Source organism: Populus nigra, chromosome 9 (genome assembly GCF_951802175.1).
Source record: "Populus nigra chromosome 9, ddPopNigr1.1, whole genome shotgun sequence".
Taxonomy (NCBI): Eukaryota; Viridiplantae; Streptophyta; class Magnoliopsida; order Malpighiales; family Salicaceae; genus Populus; species Populus nigra.
In genome coordinates this window covers 1,763,984-1,783,401 of record NC_084860.1, presented here as the reverse complement: position 1 = coordinate 1,783,401, position 19,418 = coordinate 1,763,984, and the positions used below count along the sequence as shown (strand labels likewise).

General features: G+C 32.6%; 3 protein-coding genes across 5 annotated transcripts; 2 read left to right on the top strand and 1 right to left on the bottom strand.

The window, feature by feature from the left end:
• Window positions 1–2,474: 2,474 nt before the first annotated feature.
• LOC133702557 (tryptophan synthase beta chain 1-like) lies at window positions 2,475–4,613 on the top strand. The gene is made up of 5 exons (XM_062126864.1): window positions 2,475–2,834; window positions 2,959–3,315; window positions 3,413–3,846; window positions 3,960–4,054; window positions 4,150–4,613. The coding sequence occupies exons 1-5, from the start codon at window positions 2,517–2,519 to the stop codon at window positions 4,329–4,331; spliced, it is 1,386 nt and encodes a 461-aa protein (XP_061982848.1). The 5' UTR covers window positions 2,475–2,516; the 3' UTR covers window positions 4,332–4,613.
• Window positions 4,614–6,318: 1,705 nt separating this feature from the next.
• LOC133703498 (polyadenylation and cleavage factor homolog 4-like) lies at window positions 6,319–13,490 on the bottom strand. 3 transcript variants are annotated; one of them, XR_009843893.1, is made up of 8 exons: window positions 13,033–13,490; window positions 11,928–12,029; window positions 11,572–11,823; window positions 9,681–10,484; window positions 8,203–9,168; window positions 7,572–8,120; window positions 7,031–7,128; window positions 6,319–6,671 (listed from the first exon to the last, which is right to left on the bottom strand). XR_009843893.1 is itself a non-coding variant. In XM_062128062.1 (7 exons), exons 1-7 carry the CDS (start codon window positions 13,360–13,362, stop codon window positions 7,087–7,089), a joined length of 3,045 nt encoding a protein of 1,014 aa, XP_061984046.1. In that variant the 5' UTR covers window positions 13,363–13,490; the 3' UTR covers window positions 6,319–7,086. The 3 variants fall into 3 exon arrangements, 2 of the variants coding, with proteins under 2 accessions (XP_061984046.1, XP_061984047.1); XM_062128062.1 differs by having other exon boundaries at window positions 6,319–7,128; XM_062128063.1 differs by having other exon boundaries at window positions 6,319–7,128; window positions 9,681–10,382.
• Window positions 13,491–17,819: 4,329 nt separating this feature from the next.
• LOC133702848 (ATP synthase gamma chain, chloroplastic-like) lies at window positions 17,820–19,332 on the top strand. Its single transcript, XM_062127170.1, has one exon. The coding sequence runs from the start codon at window positions 17,999–18,001 to the stop codon at window positions 19,109–19,111; it is 1,113 nt and encodes a 370-aa protein (XP_061983154.1). The 5' UTR covers window positions 17,820–17,998; the 3' UTR covers window positions 19,112–19,332.
• Window positions 19,333–19,418: the final 86 nt, after the last annotated feature.

Sequence of the window (19,418 nt, the reverse complement as noted above, 5' to 3'; positions counted from 1 at the left end):
GCATCAACTAATAACTAAATAGAAAAAAAAAATATTAATTCAAAAGAAAAAATAACATAAAAAAATTATAAGAAGAAAAAAAACTAATGAAGAAAAAGAAAAAATAATCTAAATTAATTGGGTTAACCCGTCAAACCTAAGATTCGTGTCATGAAAGTTTAATAAATAAATAGAAAAACATTTAATATCAACAAACTAAATAAAAAAATTAATTAAAAAAAAAAGCATAAGCTTTTCACCGTGGACTGCACTGTGCAGTCCACAGTGAAAGGCATAAAAAGAAAAGAAAATGCAAAAAAAATAAAAATAAAGGCATCAGCCTTTTCACTGTGGATTGCATACAATATTAAAAGATGAAATCGGAAGAAAAAAACTAATGAGAAAAAAGAAAAAAAATCTGAATTAGCTGAGTTAACTCGCCAAATCAGGTTATCCCGTCAAACCTGAGATTTATGTCATGAAAGTGTGATAACTAAATAGAAAAAAGATTTAATATTAATTAACTAAATTAAAAAACAAAGAGAAAAAACATAACCAAAAAAAAAATCAAATTACATAAGAAACTCTTAAAACATAATAATAATAATAATAATAATAATAATAATAATAAAAAAAAAAAGTCTTAATTGTTTGACTGTACCTTGAAATGAGAAAAATGTGATTCAAAGTATTAGCATCAAAACAATCAATTCGTGTTGAATCAAACCAAACACGAAAAGATTGTCCATTTGGAATTCACATGTGGACTTTCATATGCTTGCTTGAATATGTTCAGGAAAGGTCATTGCAACGCGGCGACCCCGCGAGGAGTGTACATCAAAAAACAATCAATTTTTTGTTTTTGTTTTGTTAACTATTTAAAATAAATAATTTTAGGTATTCTCTTTGTTTTTTATTGTAGCATATTAATTTTTAAAAAAATTTGATTTTTTTAATTATATCCTTATATTTTATTTTAACTATTGATTTTATGATATTTTCAATATACTTTAGATAATGATTGTAAAAACAAACTATTTAAAATAAATTATTGATTTAACTTAAAAATTATCATTTAAAACTTCTAATCACATAACTAATTAACTTGTGGACATGAATATTCTTGTGGGATCAAACGTGTATCGGATCATCATCCCTGTAGCTTTTTTATTAAAAGATTTGTCCCTGTTGGATTATCTTCTTCACTCGGAGTTTTCCTAGACATCAGCATCATAGAAGAAATTTTCATATCTAACCATTTAGATTATGATCCAATAATAAAAATTGGAGATTAAAAGGTTTGTTTTCTATGTGATTTCAGGTTTGAGCCCTGTAATTACTCATATGATGGCTACTGAAAACTTATATGATCGTTAACTTCAAGACCCGTAGGATTAATTGAGATACACACAAATTAACCCGGAAATCCAAATTAAACTAAAAAAAAATTGTTTCTGCGATGTTTCAGTCTAAATATCAGTCCTTTTTATTGCATGTACCAGGACGAGATTATTGCTACAGCATGAAACACGTTGAAATGCCTTGGTCACCACAAGAAGAGTTCTAAGAATACTAGTCAGCGTCAAACCGACATGGAAAAGGATGTGATTTATTATTGGATGAATTGTTTTTATTAAAATAGCATTGTTTTGTCATTTTATTTTTAATTTCTTGGTGTTCATACTGTTGAATTTGGATCTGGTCAGCTGGATTATTAAAAAATCTAAATTCAAATCAAATTAAATAAACTACTATAAAATAAAGTTTAAAAACTAAAATATAAAATTAATAAATTATAGAGACCAAAGAGTATTTACAATGCAGCCCACAATTCTTGTCTTGTACGAACAATATCCCAAATGGTAAAAGTTGATATTTATTATCAAGTATAGTTATTGGAGTGTATTATAAGTTGACGCGGATTAACTTAAAAAATAAAATAAATAAATTATGTTTAAGGTTTCATAATATTCCATAAGAAAAAATTTAAAACAATAAAATTGAAAATATACTGTAAAAATATGAGACATGAAGTGTAATATAGTTATATCCTACATTGAAAAATTAAAAAACAATCTATATAGATATAGGTTATAATAAAAAAAAAATATGAGATATGAAGTAAGGAGTATAGTTATCTCACATTAAAAAGTTAAAAAACAATTTATATGAATATAGTCTATAAAAAAAATGAGACATGAAATGTAATATAATTATTTTACTTCAAAAAATTAAAAAATAATTAATATAGATATAGGCTATAAAAAAAACATAAGACATAAAATATATTATAGTTATCCTATATTTAAAAGTTAAGAATCAAGACTATAAAAAAAATGTAAAATTATGTATTTATAAATTAATTTTAGAATTTTAGAATTTATTAAAAATATAAAAATGTAGGAAAACGTTTAAAACGTTGTGCCACGTCACACTTTTGCTCTCTTTATAAGCAGCACCCCTCTGGTTCTTCAGGAAAATCAACAACACTCAGTATTCCCCAGATAATTTCTTATAGCCTTACGTACAGCAATAACATGGATAAGACTTGTAGTATCCACACAACTTTCTTGAATCGCCAATTACACGGTCGTTTATGTTCTGCCACCAAACACATAAGCCTAATAACAACTGATAAGAGAAGAACTGGAAGTGGCCAAACAGTACTCTGTTCACTTGTTACTCCTAAAACTATGAATACGAGGACATTGATTGAAAGACAGGTTCCCCGTGAGGTGTCAATGCCAGCAAAATTTGGCATGTTTGGAGGGAATTTTGTGCCTGAGACCCTAATCACTAGTTTGAAGAAGCTGGAAGCTGAATTCATATATGCTTTACAGGATACTGAATTTCAGGTTTGCTGCCACTTTATTTTTTTTTTATTGTTATATATTTTTTTGCAATGCTAGACATGATTTTCACCAACCTCGAATAATTTAAGGTTAGCGCTTACAAATGTGGACTTGCATGAAAATGTAGGAGGAGCTTGCGACGGCCCTGAGAGACTACGTAGGAAGGGAAACACCTCTGTATTTTGCTCAAGGATTGACAAATTACTACAAGAATAAAGATGGAGAAGGGGCAGAAATTTACCTTAAGAGGGAGGATCTCAATCATTGTGGAGCACACAAGATGAACAACGCTGTTGCGCAGACGATGATTGCCAAACGCATGGGCCTGAAAAGTGTTGTGGCAGCCACTGGTGCTGGACAGCATGGTGTTGCAACTGCAGCTGCATGTGCCAAGCTGTCTTTGTCTTGCACTGTCTTCATGGGCTCTGATGATATGGAAAAACAATCCTCAAACGTACTGTTAATGAAACTATTTGGTGCTCAGGTGAGATACCCTCTAGCTTCTTTTTTCCAAAGCTTGATCTATCTAGCAAAAACTTAATGAATCGGGGTTTCCTCTGTGTATTATTCTATTTGCATAGGTTAAACCTGTGGAAAGAAGTTTTAAAGAAGCAAGCTCAGAGGCAATCAGGGAATGGGCAAGTAACTTAGAGACAAGCTACTACCTGACAGGCACGGCCGTGGGGCCTCATCCATGTCCAAGTATGGTCTGTGAATTTCAGTCTGTGATTGGAAAGGAGACAAGGAGGCAAGCAATGGAGAAATGGGGTGGCAAGCCAGATGTGTTGATTGCCTGTATCGGGAGTGGGTCTAATGCAATGGGGTTGTTCTATGAATTCATAGAAGATGAAGATGTGAAGTTGATAGGAGTTGAGGCAGCAGGGTTTGGCTTGGATAGTGGGAAACATGCTGCAACTCTGAGTAAAGGAGAAGTTGGGGTCTATCATGGAGCCATGAGCTATATGTTGGAAGATGAAGAAGGACAAATAATACGACCACACTCAATCGCTGTGGGGTGAGTCCATAGAACTCCTTTACCATCTATTAATAATAAATAGCTCATGGTTTCACTGTTAACAAATCCTTTCCCAGAAATTTACTGTCATCATATTTTGCTGTCTTCTGCAGGCTGGAATATCCAGGGGTTAGTCCGCAGCTGAGCTTTCTTAAGGACACAGAACGTGCTGAGTTTTATTCTGCCACAGATAAAGAGGCTGTAGATGGTATGTCCAGGAATGATACTATTAATTACAACTATATATGTGAAGCAAGTAAATTTTGCAATAATCTTGGCTCCCTGTGCATTGTTTGTTTGCAGCATACCTAAGGCTAAGCAGATTAGAAGGCATAATTCCATCCTTGGAGGCAGCTCATGCACTGGCATACCTCGACAAAGTTTGTCCTCCTTTACCAAATGCCACCAAAGTCATAGTAAATTGTAGCGGTCGAGGAGATAAAGATGCAGGAATGGTTCTTGACCACAGACATGAGATAAATTAAATGAGCACTCAATTTATCTTGGAATTATGAAAATAGGGAAAAGAATATAAAAAATGTAATTTACTGTGCTGGTTACTGTAGACACACCGGCAATTCAAGGTACAACGGGGATGCAGAGCTTTATATGGAAGCTCATCGGGCATATCCTTGATAACGAAGGATAGCCAGCTAAAATTTTTTTCTCTGAAAAATTGAATGTTACTCTGCACTCGCTGATATCATAATGTATGGATTCATTTCAAGAAACTTTTAATAAAAAGAGAGTGTAATTTGTAGATTTGAGTTTCTCTTAAGAATAATAGTATTATAACTTACTGTATTTTTTTTAAAATTTTCATATAAAAAAAAATAAATTATATTTTAGACTTAAATTTTAGATCGAGATGATTCTTTAATATAATATTAAAATCTTAATGACTTAATAGTAATGAATTTAAATCTTATCATTCATATTTATTGGATAAAAATTAAATATAAAACAGATCTATAGTATAGATCTGTACAAATTTTTACTTCAAAATATTTTTATTTAAAAAAATATATTAAAAAATAATATAAATTATATTTTAAAAATTCAAATTATTAAAAAAAAATAAAGCATAAATGCAAATATAGATACCTCTATTATTTTGCACTTTGGACGATGTTGTCACATGCAAATTTCCCTCGTAAATCATAAATGCAATTATAGATACCTCTACTTTTCCTTAGATTTTGACAAGTGGTACCGTTGGCGATTGAAAAAGTCTATGGCTACAACTACCTCAACTTTATTATTTATTTTTTTATATAAAATAAAATGAGAAGATCAATGTCATATTTATTTTTATATTTTTAAAATATTTTTAGAAAGTTTGAAATTTTCTTGCCTTAATTTTAAATTAATATTTTTTTATATTTTTAGATAATTTTAATGTGCAGATGTCATAAATAATTTTTTAAAAATAAAAAAAAAATTATTTTAATATATTTTCAAAAAAATAACTTTTAAAAGCAATCATTATTATACTCTTAAACACCTTCTAAGATTGTTTTTGAGTGATTTTCATTCTTTCACCAAATCAACCTCTTGTTATTTAGTTGTTCTAGTTAATTTGTTATATTTTTTAATTTCAAATATCAAATTTGAAAACATAAATATATTTTTTATCTATTTATAAAAAAAGTACAAAATGAATAATTGACCGTCAAAATCTTTTACAAAAATAAAGTGGTTTTATATGAGATGTTCTTTATAAAATTGATTTAGAAATTTTTCAATTTGAAACTTTAAAAAATTGATATGGAATATATCTAAATTCAAGTAACTTGAAGGACTGATCTGGAATTTAGTTAATCTAATCAAATTCAATCTAAATTAGACTAGATCAACAACATCAATGAATTTAAATAAAAAATATTATTTTACTAAATAATAATAATTAATTGGACTTGCTGACCTCATAAATTGTCTCAATAATCTAATAATATAATAATATGAACCACTTATTAAATTAAACCCACATGAGATTTGACAACCATGTTTTTATATTTTTATGCAATTCCTAAATCGTCATCTTTTCTTGAAGCCTTTTAATGCAAAATCTCAAATTGGGATGTTGTTGGATAATAAGGTGTGATTTTATAAATTAAGTCATTATATTTGTAGTAGAAATTATTTTTTAAAATATGTTTTACTTGAAAATATATTTAAATAATACTTTTTAAATTTTAATTTTTTTTAAATCACCACATCAAAACAATATAAGACCATTAAAATTTTAATTTTAAAAAAAAATCATTTGTTAAAAAAAATTAAAAAGGGGGCGGGGAAAAAACATCTGTATTTGATATTTTCTTCGTTTGAATGGAGGCAAATACCTTGTGAATCGTTCAATCAATGTGATTACCATCACCACGTATTAAAAAAGACTACATCATTATAAATACAATTTCCATAGCATTAAAATTCATATCATTATAAATATGTAATTATTGAATAAAAATCTTGTCAAATGAGAATTGTCATTGAAGTTTATAAATGATAACCATAATCTTTTCAAGAAACCATCAAGCAAATCCGCGTCAGAGCGGATGGGTAGCATTTACATTCTGCTCCAAATAGAAATGACCCTACGGCTTCTGGACAACAAAGTTAGGGCTCATTGATAATATTACAGCAGGAAAAGGCAAAAAAAAAAAAAAAAAGTTGAAAAACAGAGGGCAGAAATTATGTCACTGATGTGCTGTTGTTGCCACCAATCCATCCATTTGTGAGGAATTAAGCTTATTATGAGACGTTCAGGCCTTCTAGAGAATCAACTTAAAATGGTGACGGCTAACTGGTGCTCTGTGCAGTCCCTGCAGAAAGTCAAAACAAACTGCAAAAACAGACAACCCAGAAACTCCAGCAGTCTAACAATTACAGTGGATTATCGAGTGCCCTCGGAATAAAACTCAAACCATTCATACATTCTGTATTGCATATTTTTTTTCAGCCTCCATAAGCGACCAACAAAAACAACTGAAAACATTCCTTCTTTTTTGCATATAAAAAAAATGGTTTTAATATCCCTCTGAATGTTAGAAAGACAATTTTTTATCTTTTTTTCTGCATGATATAATGCATGGTACAAGCCCCACTATACATGTACATGATTTGGGCATATAGCCAAGGCATTGCACAGTCCAATGCAACTGTAAAGCAAGTAAAAGCATACCGCTAACATGATGAAACTCTAAGTTACATGAGACTTGGAAGCTGATCTATAGAAAGTTAACTCCGCATTCGTTTTCGACTACCTTCTTCAGTATTGCCCTGCAGATGATCAATCAGAAACAAATTTCTCAGGTTGTTAGAATATTAAAAGAAATCCCCAACCTGTAGGGCAAGAAAGTGAAGGATGGACTATATAGTAAACTAAACTTTCAACTTACATATACTTCGATAATAATTTAACAGATAAGACCACAATCTAGCAGAGAAAAAAAAAACAGATATCTAGAGCTTGCAAAAGCACAGAAAAGACAAGGATATTAAGAGTTTGATGTTCCGATTACCAATTTTTATTGAATAATACATCAACATATAACAATACTTGGAAACATAAATTGATTAATTATGCTGGTTCGATGTTCCGATTACCAATTTTTATTGAATAATACAATAACATATAACAATACTGAGAAACATAAATAGATTAATTATGCTGAGTGAAAGATCAAGATAAAGCAAACGGACATAGAAAAAGAAATGCATACCCCTTCTTCATGTCCAAAATCTTCAGAAGGAACCCCACTAGAATCGGACCTGCATTTAGCATGTACAATAGGGCCTAGCTGAGACCTATCCATGTCTGCTGTTGACCCATCAGGAGCATTCAGGTAGACAGCTCCTTTATACATCCATTCCTCAGTTTCATCACTGTAGAAATCATCAAAAGGCTCTCCACATAACGCACATGTACTCTGCTCTTCGTCAGCAGGAACAGCCATTTCATCGTCATCCTTCTTCTCCACGATGGTCTCAGTGGGTAAAAATCCAGGAACTGCATCAGTTCCCAATGCCTCTGCACCACTAAGCCACATACTTGCACTTACAAACCACTTGCGAGAAGGGTTCTGCTTGCGGTTTTTGGACATCCGGTTCTTAGTAACATGCCAATCCATGTGACTACTGTGCTCTTCTTGACACTTTAATCGAAGGCCACATGTTGTGCACTGTCTTGGAAGGTCAGAATATAATGCACTTATTGCCGATTCATAGCGCAATTTGAGAAGGTCAGCATTGAACTCAAGCCCTACAGAGTCCTACGTATTGATTCACAAGGTTAGATTCTGCCTAAGATCACATTTGTTAAAGGAAAAATAGAGATTCTATTCCAATAAGTACCTGTACAGGTGTTTGTTTTGTCATTGTGATCAAACCTTGAGCCATGAGAGAATTAATCAAACCAGAAAATGCAATGCCGGATGGTTGGGCGGGGGCACCTGAACTAGCATTCTGAGGGAAAGGCATCGTTTGAGGAGGACCTTGTGGCAAAGGTGGCCGAACCCCCACCTGTGAATGCAAGGTGTTTGGAACATTGCTGACCGCTAAAGGCAGTTGTACAGAAGGTAGCGCATTTGAGGAACCATGCCCGTGTGTGGTGTATCCATGATTCATTGGTCGTGCCAGTGGACGAGGTGGCAGTAAAGCTATCCCAGATGGATGAAAATTTTCTCGGGCTTCATGAGATTGAAGAAACTTTGGCTGAAAAGGATTAAAATGTGCCTGGTTTTGCTGATTCAAAGCAGCATGTTGATTAGGCAATGGTGTTGGCTTCATCAAAACATAATCTTTGCTCTCAAAACTATTAAATGATTGCTCAGGCATAACTGAAGCTTTTTGCAAAGCCTGATTTGTGACAGTACTGCTGGTATTTACTGGATCAAACTGACTTCTACTCTGATTTTCTGGTGGAAAAGTAGAATGCACAGGAGGTGGGAGAGACTTGTGTACATTTACTGGAGGCCAGGCCCCTGATAATGGGAGCACAGCACTTGACCAGGTACCAGAACTATTAGAGTCAATACTAGAACCCAATCTTGATGCAATCGCAGGAGGCCTAACAAGCTGTGCATCCATATCTGGAAGTTTTTCAACAAGTGGATTGAAATTCTCGCCACCCAAAGAGGATACACCACTTCCAGATAAGGGCATCCGGAAATCCCTTCCTCTTCCTTTGGCATTCAGGGGATGAGATGGCTGACGGATGTGAGGCGGCAAATTCCAAGCTTCTTGAGAATAACGAGAACCCGATATCTGATTTCTCTCAGTCAGGAGTCCAGGCATCTTGCTTGTTGATCCACGGCCAGACTGCAGGAAGTACACCAATATCTTTAGCACATAAGATCAAAATTTGAAGTTGATTTTCTCTCTCAAAATACACAAACATAACTTTAAGACATAAAGAAAAGATGTAGAGCTTGGTTCCTAGTATATGAACAACAAACCCAACTGTTTCCTGAAACCAATAATAAGGGAACAATAAAACAGGTGAATATAATTTGAAAGGATATCTTTTTGACACAACTGACTATACAAAAAATAATTGAAATGCAAATTATCATCCAATGATAGTGTCGAATGCAGCAGAAAAGCTCTAAAATGTGCCAAATTGCAGAGGAGGCCTTGATGGGGATAAAGAGGAGATTTGGGGGGGGGGGGGGCTCATTATCAAATAAAAGCTTGTCAAGTTCCATTTAAAAAAAAATCACCACCTTATTATAGAAAGAAATAAAAATAATTTAGAATCAACCAATTTCACGCAAAGCTATAACTTTTAGACACAAGTACAAGAAGTACATAAACAAGTTGAGAAAGCATACACCAAGAATCGAGACTGCATCTCCACCCATATTAGAGGAGTCATCCACCAAAGCCATTGGAGTCAGACTAGACCCATTGCTCCTAATATCAGAGTCTGCACGGATAGCATTTAGCCTTCCAAAGCCAGGCCTTGGAACAACACTTCCAAAAGGTGGAACAGATGGTGGCAAGAAATCATTGCAACTACCACGATCTAACAAAGTAGGGCTCATATCTTCCCAATCAAATTCCTCCTCTTCAGTATTCTGCCATGATCTTGGAGCCACCTTATTATGCATGCCAATTACAGCCAACTGTTCAATGTGCAATGGTTTACTATTTGGAATTCTCTTCCCCCTATCATCCCCATATGCATCTATTAAAGCTCTTGGTCCTTGTTGCTCATGTCCATTGCTGAGAGATCTGGCAGAAGCTTCAAATCGGTAATGGTTATCATCAGAATAGTGTTTTCTTCTCAATTCATTTGTCTCATCATCTCTGACAACAACTCTGCCATGTCCATAATCAAATGGAGGATGAGATGGGGACAACCCCTCCACGAACCTTCGGGGAGAATTTCCTGCTGCAAAGTCATCGATTTCTGAAGATGAAGGCCTCTCAGCTCCAGTTGTTGAAGGCGACAAGCATCTTGCAAGCCTGGAAGTTGATGATGGCTGCAGCTTATTAGATCCAAGAGTGAGAGATGCACGGTCGACTCCAACCTGTGAAGATATGACCTCTGCTTGATCAGTTTCATATCCAACAGCAGGTTTGTGACCATACATTTTTAGATTTGAAGAAGTTCCCTTTGTGTGCTGAACATTCTGAGAGGGGTTAAATTATAGTTTTAGCAATTTCTATGTTTGTATTGACCATCCTGTCTGCGTGCACACAGATGCTCATTGCATTACATAGTGTCAATAGCTGATGATAACACAATTACCAAACAGCAACAATCAATAACAAAATACAAAATAAACCCAAAATGTAGCTTGTGAGCACATAAATTCAACTTAGAACCAAATGTTTTATTTTATACCAAGTAAACAATAAGAAACAAACACAGTAGATTAAAAATAATATAGCCCAGAGGAAAGTCCCTGTATCAAAAACAGATGGAACAAAATCGATCTAGATTCTACATGCAACTTTAATATTGACCAAACAAACAGAAAAGGGGGCCTTGCTTTTGTGGGATCATTAGAGATGGAATTTCTTAGACCTTTCAACCAAAAGGATCACAAATAAGTTTCCCTTCTAAAATTCTGACACAATATTCAGTCAAGTAATAAAAGAAGAAATTGATACATGAAGCAACCAAAGAGTCGCACAATAGAAGGCCACTATATCAAGTATCTTAGACATAACCAACAAGTCAAAACACATGTATTTCAAGAAAAATGGAAGTCTCCATATCTTGAATAGACATAGTAATGCCAAATGCCGGAGCATGGCACTTAATCAGTAGACATTTGACACAAATCCCTGAAGTGGTACATTGAACAGTAACAATCAACAAAGTTGCAAAGCAACTAGTACTAAACAGCTTTCTATTTAAGCATTATATAAGTTGAGAACCATAAGATATGTAAGGTTACAGGGCCATGCATTATATAAACATGCTCCAAAGTGCAATTATCACAACTTTTCTTAAGACTCGTCTTGATATCCAAAATCTACAACTGAAATGATTAGCATCATGAGACCGTCTTTAGCCATTAATATTTCAGCCTTGAAAACACTGAAATGATGAACATTTAACTTGGCATATACTCCACTATGAACTCTTTATATTTAAAAAAAAATCTAAAATTTAAACAGGCCCAGGTGAAGGTTCCAAAACACAAAGCATATGGTTTCAGAGCAGGACTATAAATCAGAGAGAGAGGGAGAGTTCAATGAGAACATTACATTATCTCTACTTGAATCCATCTGACGTAAGTATTTTGGGTTCACATGTATGCCATGACTTGGTCTGGGTGATTCAGAAGCCTTCAAGGAAGTCAAACTTGATGACTGATTATTAATTTGTGAAGACAATTTCAGTTGAGTCTCAATCTTCCGAAGTACAGAAGATGGAAACACAGATGACCAAGTGCCAAAAAGGTGGCGCATTGAAGAATATAATCTAGGGTCAACTTGTCCGTATGCCTCACAGAAAACCTGGTAAAGTGAAAAGACCAAAAATGTCAGAACCATGTAGTATAAGAAATATCAATCATGAAAAATGAAAGAGAAAAAAGCACACTATTTTGTGACTAACTCACCTCAGGCAAACGGGAAGAAAAATACCCAATGTATTCACGGCCGATGTTCTTGACAATGCTATCTAAAAGATATAACGAAGGTAGCTTTAGATCTACTGGGACCTGCCAAAGATGAAAAGTAAACACCAACAACCACCCCTCCTCAGAGAAAAAGGCATAGATATAGAAACTCAACTTTCCTATAGATAAGAAAAAAGGACAAAGCTGGGGGAGAAAAGTTCAAACTTTTAAATTAAAAGGAACACAATGAAATTGAATATAATGATCCAAAATTCTTCTAACTTCAAGAAATTCATATGTCAATCCATCTTCACTTTTCAGGGTTAACTTGAGTAATATTTCTTCCCCTACTTGAAAACTCAAAATATCTTTCCAATATCCAGTATCCACATTTATCCAAGGAACTAGCCAAGAAATGAAGAAAAATGAAAACAAATTCACGTAAGTGAGAAATCTAAAAGCCCAAAAAACTAACAGATAGAACCAAAATCAATGGAAAAGGAGTTTAGAAAAGGGAGATTTCCCAAAAACTACAAACGCAAAAATTTCAAGCATTCAAAGCAGCACTCCAACCAAGCAGCTGGCATTTAAACGTCACAAGTTTTTTCTTCTCTTTCTAATGATTCTACTTAAATAAACAGACAATGAAACCAATAATATGCAGGGAAATAAAGTAAAATTTCCAATTTGTCAACCCAACAAAGCTGAAAATGTTTCAACTACATTAACTCTAGATTCTAAATCTCTCACATTTTCCCAACATCCGATACAACCATTCAAAAACTCCCACCACAGCAGGGAAAAAAGGCTCAAAGTTCTACAGCCACACAACACATCTCCCAAACCTTCAAACAAAACCTAAAATCCATCAACTCTCCCACATTTCACTGACGCCAAGACTTCTAAATTCATCAATACCAGCATCAGTCATCTCAATAACTAAACCCCGAAATCCAAAATTAATACAAACACACACAAAAATTAATCAATAGCACCTCCCCGATTAAGAGACTAAAAAATACTCTAAAGTTTCACTATCTCTAGCACTACTCCATCAAAATAACTAAACCCTAAAAAATCCCACACGTTAAAAAAAAATACAGACCTCGACAATGCGGCCACAAAGAGCATCAGCAATACCCTCACCGTGCCCCCTCAGTTCTCCGGCAATAATAGTCAAATCAGTGATAATAGGTTTTGAATTAAACGTTAATTCATTCAAAACCGTCTCATAAATCTCCACCATATCCTCCGTACTCAAGCCGCCACCTTCCTCCACCGCCGATTGTTGTCGCTGCTTCAATAAATACCTGAACTTGTCCAGTATTGAAGATGCTGGGGATTTCTGCGGCAGCAGCTCATTTGGCATGGTGTTGGTAACGGCTTCCGCTGCCTTGGTGGCGGTTTTAGGGTTTAGGAGTTTTGTGGATTGCATTTGTGTTCCATTAAGAGAGAATTGAGAATTGAATATGGAGAATTAGGGTTTATGAATTGGGATTTTGATGGATTAGTGGCGTCGATTTTTTATTTTCTAGAGAGAGAGAGAGTGATAAAGAGGGAACTTACTTGGCCTTTTTCTTTTATTTTTTTAATTATAACTCCATCCTTACATTTTATTACATTTGATGAATTGGTCCTTATAGGATTTAAAATAATAGATGTTAATCCTCAGTTTAGACAATTATTTTTTTTATCCTAAGTTAAATAAATTAGAAAGAAAAATGGAATTGATAAAGGGACAAAGTTATAAACAAATTGATAACTATAAGAATGAAACATAAGTTTCTAAGATTATAAGGACTGATTAATTTTTTAAAAAATCAATAGACAGATCGTTCGGCCTTCTTTTTTTTTTTTTTTTAAAGAACAATTATTGTCAGTCAAAGCATTTGATTTTTGCATTTTAGCATAATATTAACAAAAGGCTAAAGCCGGTGATATTACTGTGACTCGTGATACAGTTTACTGTTTATTTTAATACTGTAATTACTGTCTTCTCTCTTTATTATTATTATTTTTTATATTTATTTAAGAATAGAATTATCTTTTTCACATGAGATAAATATTTTTTAGAAATTAAATAGGATTATTTTGATAATTGTGTTTATAACTGCACAGTAAAATAATAAATTTAACTATGATATAAAATAATTTCATGTTTTCTGCACAAGGACGATTTTGTATTTTCATGTTTGACCGAACAGTAAAATTACGACATTACCCATGCCATTTTATTATTTTAGCCTTGCATTCAAGGGTTTTGTGGTAATTTCTCCATGGTATGTTTATTATTGATTGTTCTTGGGGTATTTTTCAGTTTTGTGCAATTAAAAAAAACCAAAAAAGTTGTTGGCGCATGTAAAGCACCCGCCAGTGCATCAGTCGCTTCATCGACTTCGAGTGGCACATATGGCCGACTCCGGTGGATGTACTGGCGCTTTCGCCGCATCATTGGATTCGTCTCAATATCCTCTCATATTTGGATGGCGCGTGTATAGTGGTTCGACGTGGTTTGACCGAAAATGGCTTTTTTCCGTTATTTTCCTTCTCTTTCTTCTTAGATTTGCGTGCAGGCCAGGTAGAAAATCAAAACAACCCTTCAAATTTTTTTTCCGATTCAGTCCTTCTTCTCTTATTTACAATTTGTTTTTACATTGGTTGTTTCTAATTGGATTTTATTTTTGATTTCATCCCTGATCATTTGAATTTTGAATTTTATTTTCAAATTTGGTGTTAGTTCTTTGAATTGCTATTTGTTTTATTTTGAATTGTTTTCTTAATTTATTTGATTTTTTACAATTTTACTTGAGGCATTTTTTTTCATTTAATTTTTGCATCAAATTTGGTCATGTTTCTTTTAGTTGCTATTTTTATATCATTCTTGATGGATTGGGTTTTTACAATTTCATCCTTACATATTTAATTTAATTTGATTTATATATTGGATCTAGTCCTAATTTTTTTAATTGCTTTTTTGTTTTTGTTTTTCATGGCTTTTTTATTGATTTTTTTTCTTAATTTCATCCCTCGATGTCAAATTTAGTGCTAATCATTTTTTTAATTTTCTTGGAATAATTTTGATTTTTTTAAAAAATTTTATCTTTGTTTGGTTTTTGTTCCTATACGATTTTAAACCCATTTTTTTTGCTACTCCTTTTATTAGCAAGTTTTTTTATCAGTAGTTTTTTAACAATTCTATTATTTAAAAGTAAATTGAATAACATTTAAACTTTTTAATTAAACTCGGATCCAAAATTTGACAAGTTGAAGGTTTTTTTAGATTAGATGAGGTTTAGGAGGTTCGTTTGGGATTGCTTTATTTTTTCTATTTTTTTTAAAGCTGAAGTTTTTTTTTAAATTTGACTCCTTTTGTTCTAGTTTTTCTTTAGTTGGGTTAGCATCAGGTTCTTTGATAATCCAAATAAGCTTGAGAGTGGTTCTTTCTATCTTTTTCTCCTTGTTTTTTTGGTCAATTTATTTATTATCATTGTGTTTTGTTTTTTTTATATTATTTAAATTACTACTTTAACCAATAATTTTGTATTTGAATTTTGTTTTATGCCTGATATTATTTTTTACATAAAAAAATTATTTTTCCACCTGTGGCGAAGAGCGGACAACATATCTAATTCTTTATTAAAACTTATTTAATAAGAGATTTATAATTAATAAATAAATATTTTAGAAATATATCAATAATATCTATAAATGAAGTCCTTGATACATGTAAAAAACTAAACTCGACAGATTTTTAGATAATATATTATTTGAGCCATGTCATTTACTAATATTAAATAGAAAAAAATCAAAATTAATTTAAAATTTACACCAAGATATATCAAGAATATGTCATCTATATCTTTCTAAAAAAAACAACATAACTATAACTATATATTCTTTTAGAATAACATTTTTTAAGGCAGTCTAGCTGTAATAACTTAAAGATTTAAAATTTAAGAATAATAAAATTTTAAAATATTTAATGGAGAAAAAAAAATCTATCTTGAGGTCTAAGGATGCAACAGCAATACACAAAGGAGCTCCATTTAGCTAATGATGTGCAATTGGCTTTCTTTTCTCTATTTATTTTTTTTATGTAAAACCCCATGAATTTTTACACTTAGTATGGTGGTCAAAAACATTTTATTAGAATTCCACTTTTTTATTAAAGCAAATAAAATCATGTTTCATAAAAATAATTTTTCTTTTACCATTTGTTTTACAAAAAGCTCTATTTCTTTTTTAGTATATTATTGGTGATTTTTTTTACGTAATTCAATTAACAAGTAAAAAATAACAAATACTATTTTAAAATCTATATTAACTATCCTATCTTGTTAGGTCATACAAGCTATTTAACTTGCGCTTCTTCGCATGTCACATAAAAAAAAATTTCTTCAATACGACAAAGGTTTCTAAATGTTTTTTAACATAAAAAAACATCTCAATCACAAATCAAAACGTTCATGGATGCATTTAGTTAAATAAACTAAGAACTATTCATGCAATTAAAAAATTTATAAAACTCAATTTTTAACTAATTAAAGTTAATTAGTTAAACGCATAATCTAAGTCATGAACTCAAATGGGCTAGATACTTTTTTTTTCATTATTTTTTTTAATTTTAAACAAACATCTATAAAAATGAAAATCAACCAAAAACTGAGGCAATTGGATAAAAATACCAAAATAAAACAAATTGTGCTGCTCAATTAATAATCAATAAAATATTAAATGATGAAATTAAAAAAATATTAAACAAGTGAAAAAATACAATTTTAATTGGTAAAATGGGGGGGGTAAAATGGCACAAGTGCCCGAGAGCACATGGGCCTCAAGGAAAAGGCTTGGGCGTGCAGCCCTAGAGCAGCCCACTCGTTTGCCCTGCTCAAAGGTCATCATAAAATCAGACTATAATGTTCCGGGTCAAAATAAATTTATTTTCAGACATATTTCAACTCCAAAAACCCTTAAAAAACACAATAAACACATTGCAAAACATATTCTTGGCCTTAAACAACCCAAAAAGGTGCCCGGAGACCAACAATCAACCCAAAATCAAATTTATTTGTGGGCTAAGATTTACCATATAATGTAAGTTTATAGGAAAAAAAACACTTAAGATAAACTCTTCCTATCAAAAGGAACTCATTAACACTAAAATAACCTTTTTTTTTGTGGTCTTGATAGGTGTAAATAATGAATTTCTCTTGCTACTACTGGAATCCAACCACTTTTCTTCTACTCTCTTAAACTAGAAAACAAAAAAGAAAAAAAAATGAAGTTTAAGACCAAAATTGATTTTGTTCTTTATTTTTGAAAATTGAAGGGACCACATAGTTATAATTGAAAAATTTTGGGGATTAAAGTGCATATTTTGCATAAAACTTTATTTAAACCACTTATCCCCTCCATGTTTTTTATTTTGATTCCTTTTTTTTTAATCTTATTATTTTTTAACAAATTAACTCTAGCTTTCAATTTGGCAAGGATAAAAAAAAAATTCACGTTGGAAATTCACATTAAATAGTGAGAGAAACTACAATGTAATGTATTGGAACATTAATTCCCCACTCTTTTTAGTTTATGGAGTAATTTTTATTTCACATGTTTCTAAATATTTATTTGATTTTTAAATAAAATGTATGAAAAGAATATGACTTTTTAATTTTGTCATCAATTATTTAATTAATTAAAAAAATATGTCAAAATATATAAAAATATTTCTTTAAGATTAAAATAATTTCTTAAGAAAAAAATGTACAACATACAAATTTTGATAAGTAGTTGGAAATCTAAGTCTGAATCTTTTTTTTTGGGCTTCTTTTTCATGGGCTGCTTTTATGATCCAGCCCAAAAGGACCCGTCGATAGTGGAGGTCAATGGTGTTTGGTGTGGCGGCAGCAGCTCATTTGGTGTAGTGGTAGTAATGGATTCTGCTACTAATGCTGCTGCGGCCGCCTGAGTGAAGGTTTTAGGGTCTGGGACTTTTGCATTTAGTTCAATTCAGAGAAAGAGTTGATGGTACTGAATGCAAAGGTTTAATGCTTTAGGATTTTGATTGAAAGACAATGAATTGCTTAAATCTAACAACGTTGGTGTCCTCAAAATCTTGTCTTTCTAGCACTAGTCTACTCTCTTGTCACTCTTCTACCAACCCTTTTCAGCTTCCAAGATCATCTTCAAGATTCTCTCACGTGACCCCAATTCACTGTGGTCTTCGAGAGCTTAGGAATCGTATAAATTCAGTGAAAAACACACAGAAGATCACTGAGGCTATGAAGCTTGTTTCTGCTGCTAAAGTGAGGAGAGCACAAGAAGCTGTTGTTAATGGTAGGCCTTTTTCTGAAACTCTTGTTGAAGTGCTTTATTACATTAATGAACAGCTTCAAACTGAGGATATAGATATGCCTTTAACTAATATTAGGCCTGTCAAGAAAGTTGCTCTTGTTGTGATTACTGGTGACAGAGGACTTTGTGGGGGTTTTAATAATAATATAATCAAGATAGCAGAAGCAAGAATTGCTGTATTGAAGAATCAGGGAGTTGAATATACTGTAATCAGTGTTGGAAAGAAGGGTAAATCTTATTTTATTCGTAGGCCGCATATTCCTGTTGATAGGTTTCTTGAAGGAATGGGTTTTCCTACAGCCAAAGAAGCTCAAGCAATTGCAGATGATGTTTTTTCATTGTTTGTTAGTGAGGAGGTTGATAAAGTGGAGCTTTTGTACACGAAATTCGTGTCATTTGTTAAGTTTGTTCCTGTTATACAAACCTTGCTCCCGTTATCACCGAAGGGAAGGATTTGTGATATGAATGGTGTTAGTGTTGATGCAGACGGGGATGAGTTCTTCAGGTTGACTACAAAAGAAGGGAAATTGGCCGTGGAGAGAGATGTTGTTAGGACTGAAACGGCAGAGCTTTCTCCAATTTTGCAGTTTGAGCAGGATCCAGTTCAGATTCTTGATGCCTTGTTGCCTTTGTATTTGAACAGCCAGATTTTGAAGGCATTGCAGGAATCACTAGCTAGTGAGCTTGCTGCTAGAATGTGTGCTATGAGCAATGCAACTGATAATGCTGTGGAATTGAAGAAGAGCCTTTCAATCATTTACAACAGGGAGCGCCAGGCCAAAATTACAGGAGAGCTATTGGAGATTATTGCTGGTGCCGATGCCTTGACCTAATGAATTCATCATGTTTCCCTTACAACTCTGCTTCTCTCCACAGTTATGCTTCTTTGTAGGTATAATTCAAGGTTGATTCCATATTTATTCAAATATGCTTTGTTTTAAAGAAGTTATTGAGACAAATGACTTTTTTTCCTTTTGTAATTCTCAAACTACTTGTAACAGCTCTGTGCACTATAAGAAATGCAATGTCTTTTAGAACTGAAGAGTTTTCTGCATATCTTTGTACCCAATTAATTTTCTCTAATATCTACACTAGTATTGTTTGTGGAGTTTTCTCTACAAGGATATCCTATAGAGGTCA

Coding starts and splice junctions, on each gene's coding strand:
- LOC133702557 (XM_062126864.1), top strand. CDS start 2,517: ATGGATAAGACTTGTAGTATCCACACAACTTTCTTGAATCGCCAATTA. Junction 2,835..2,958: donor TACAGGATACTGAATTTCAG/GTTTGCTGCCAC, acceptor ATGAAAATGTAG/GAGGAGCTTGCGACGGCCCT. Junction 3,847..3,959: donor CCACACTCAATCGCTGTGGG/GTGAGTCCATAG, acceptor TGTCTTCTGCAG/GCTGGAATATCCAGGGGTTA.
- LOC133703498 (XM_062128062.1), bottom strand. CDS start 13,362: ATGCAATCCACAAAACTCCTAAACCCTAAAACCGCCACCAAGGCAGCG. Junction 10,485..11,571: donor TGGATTCAAGTAGAGATAAT/GTAATGTTCTCA, acceptor AACCCCTCTCAG/AATGTTCAGCACACAAAGGG. Junction 9,169..9,680: donor ATGCAGTCTCGATTCTTGGT/GTATGCTTTCTC, acceptor TACTTCCTGCAG/TCTGGCCGTGGATCAACAAG.
- LOC133702848 (XM_062127170.1), top strand. CDS start 17,999: ATGAATTGCTTAAATCTAACAACGTTGGTGTCCTCAAAATCTTGTCTT.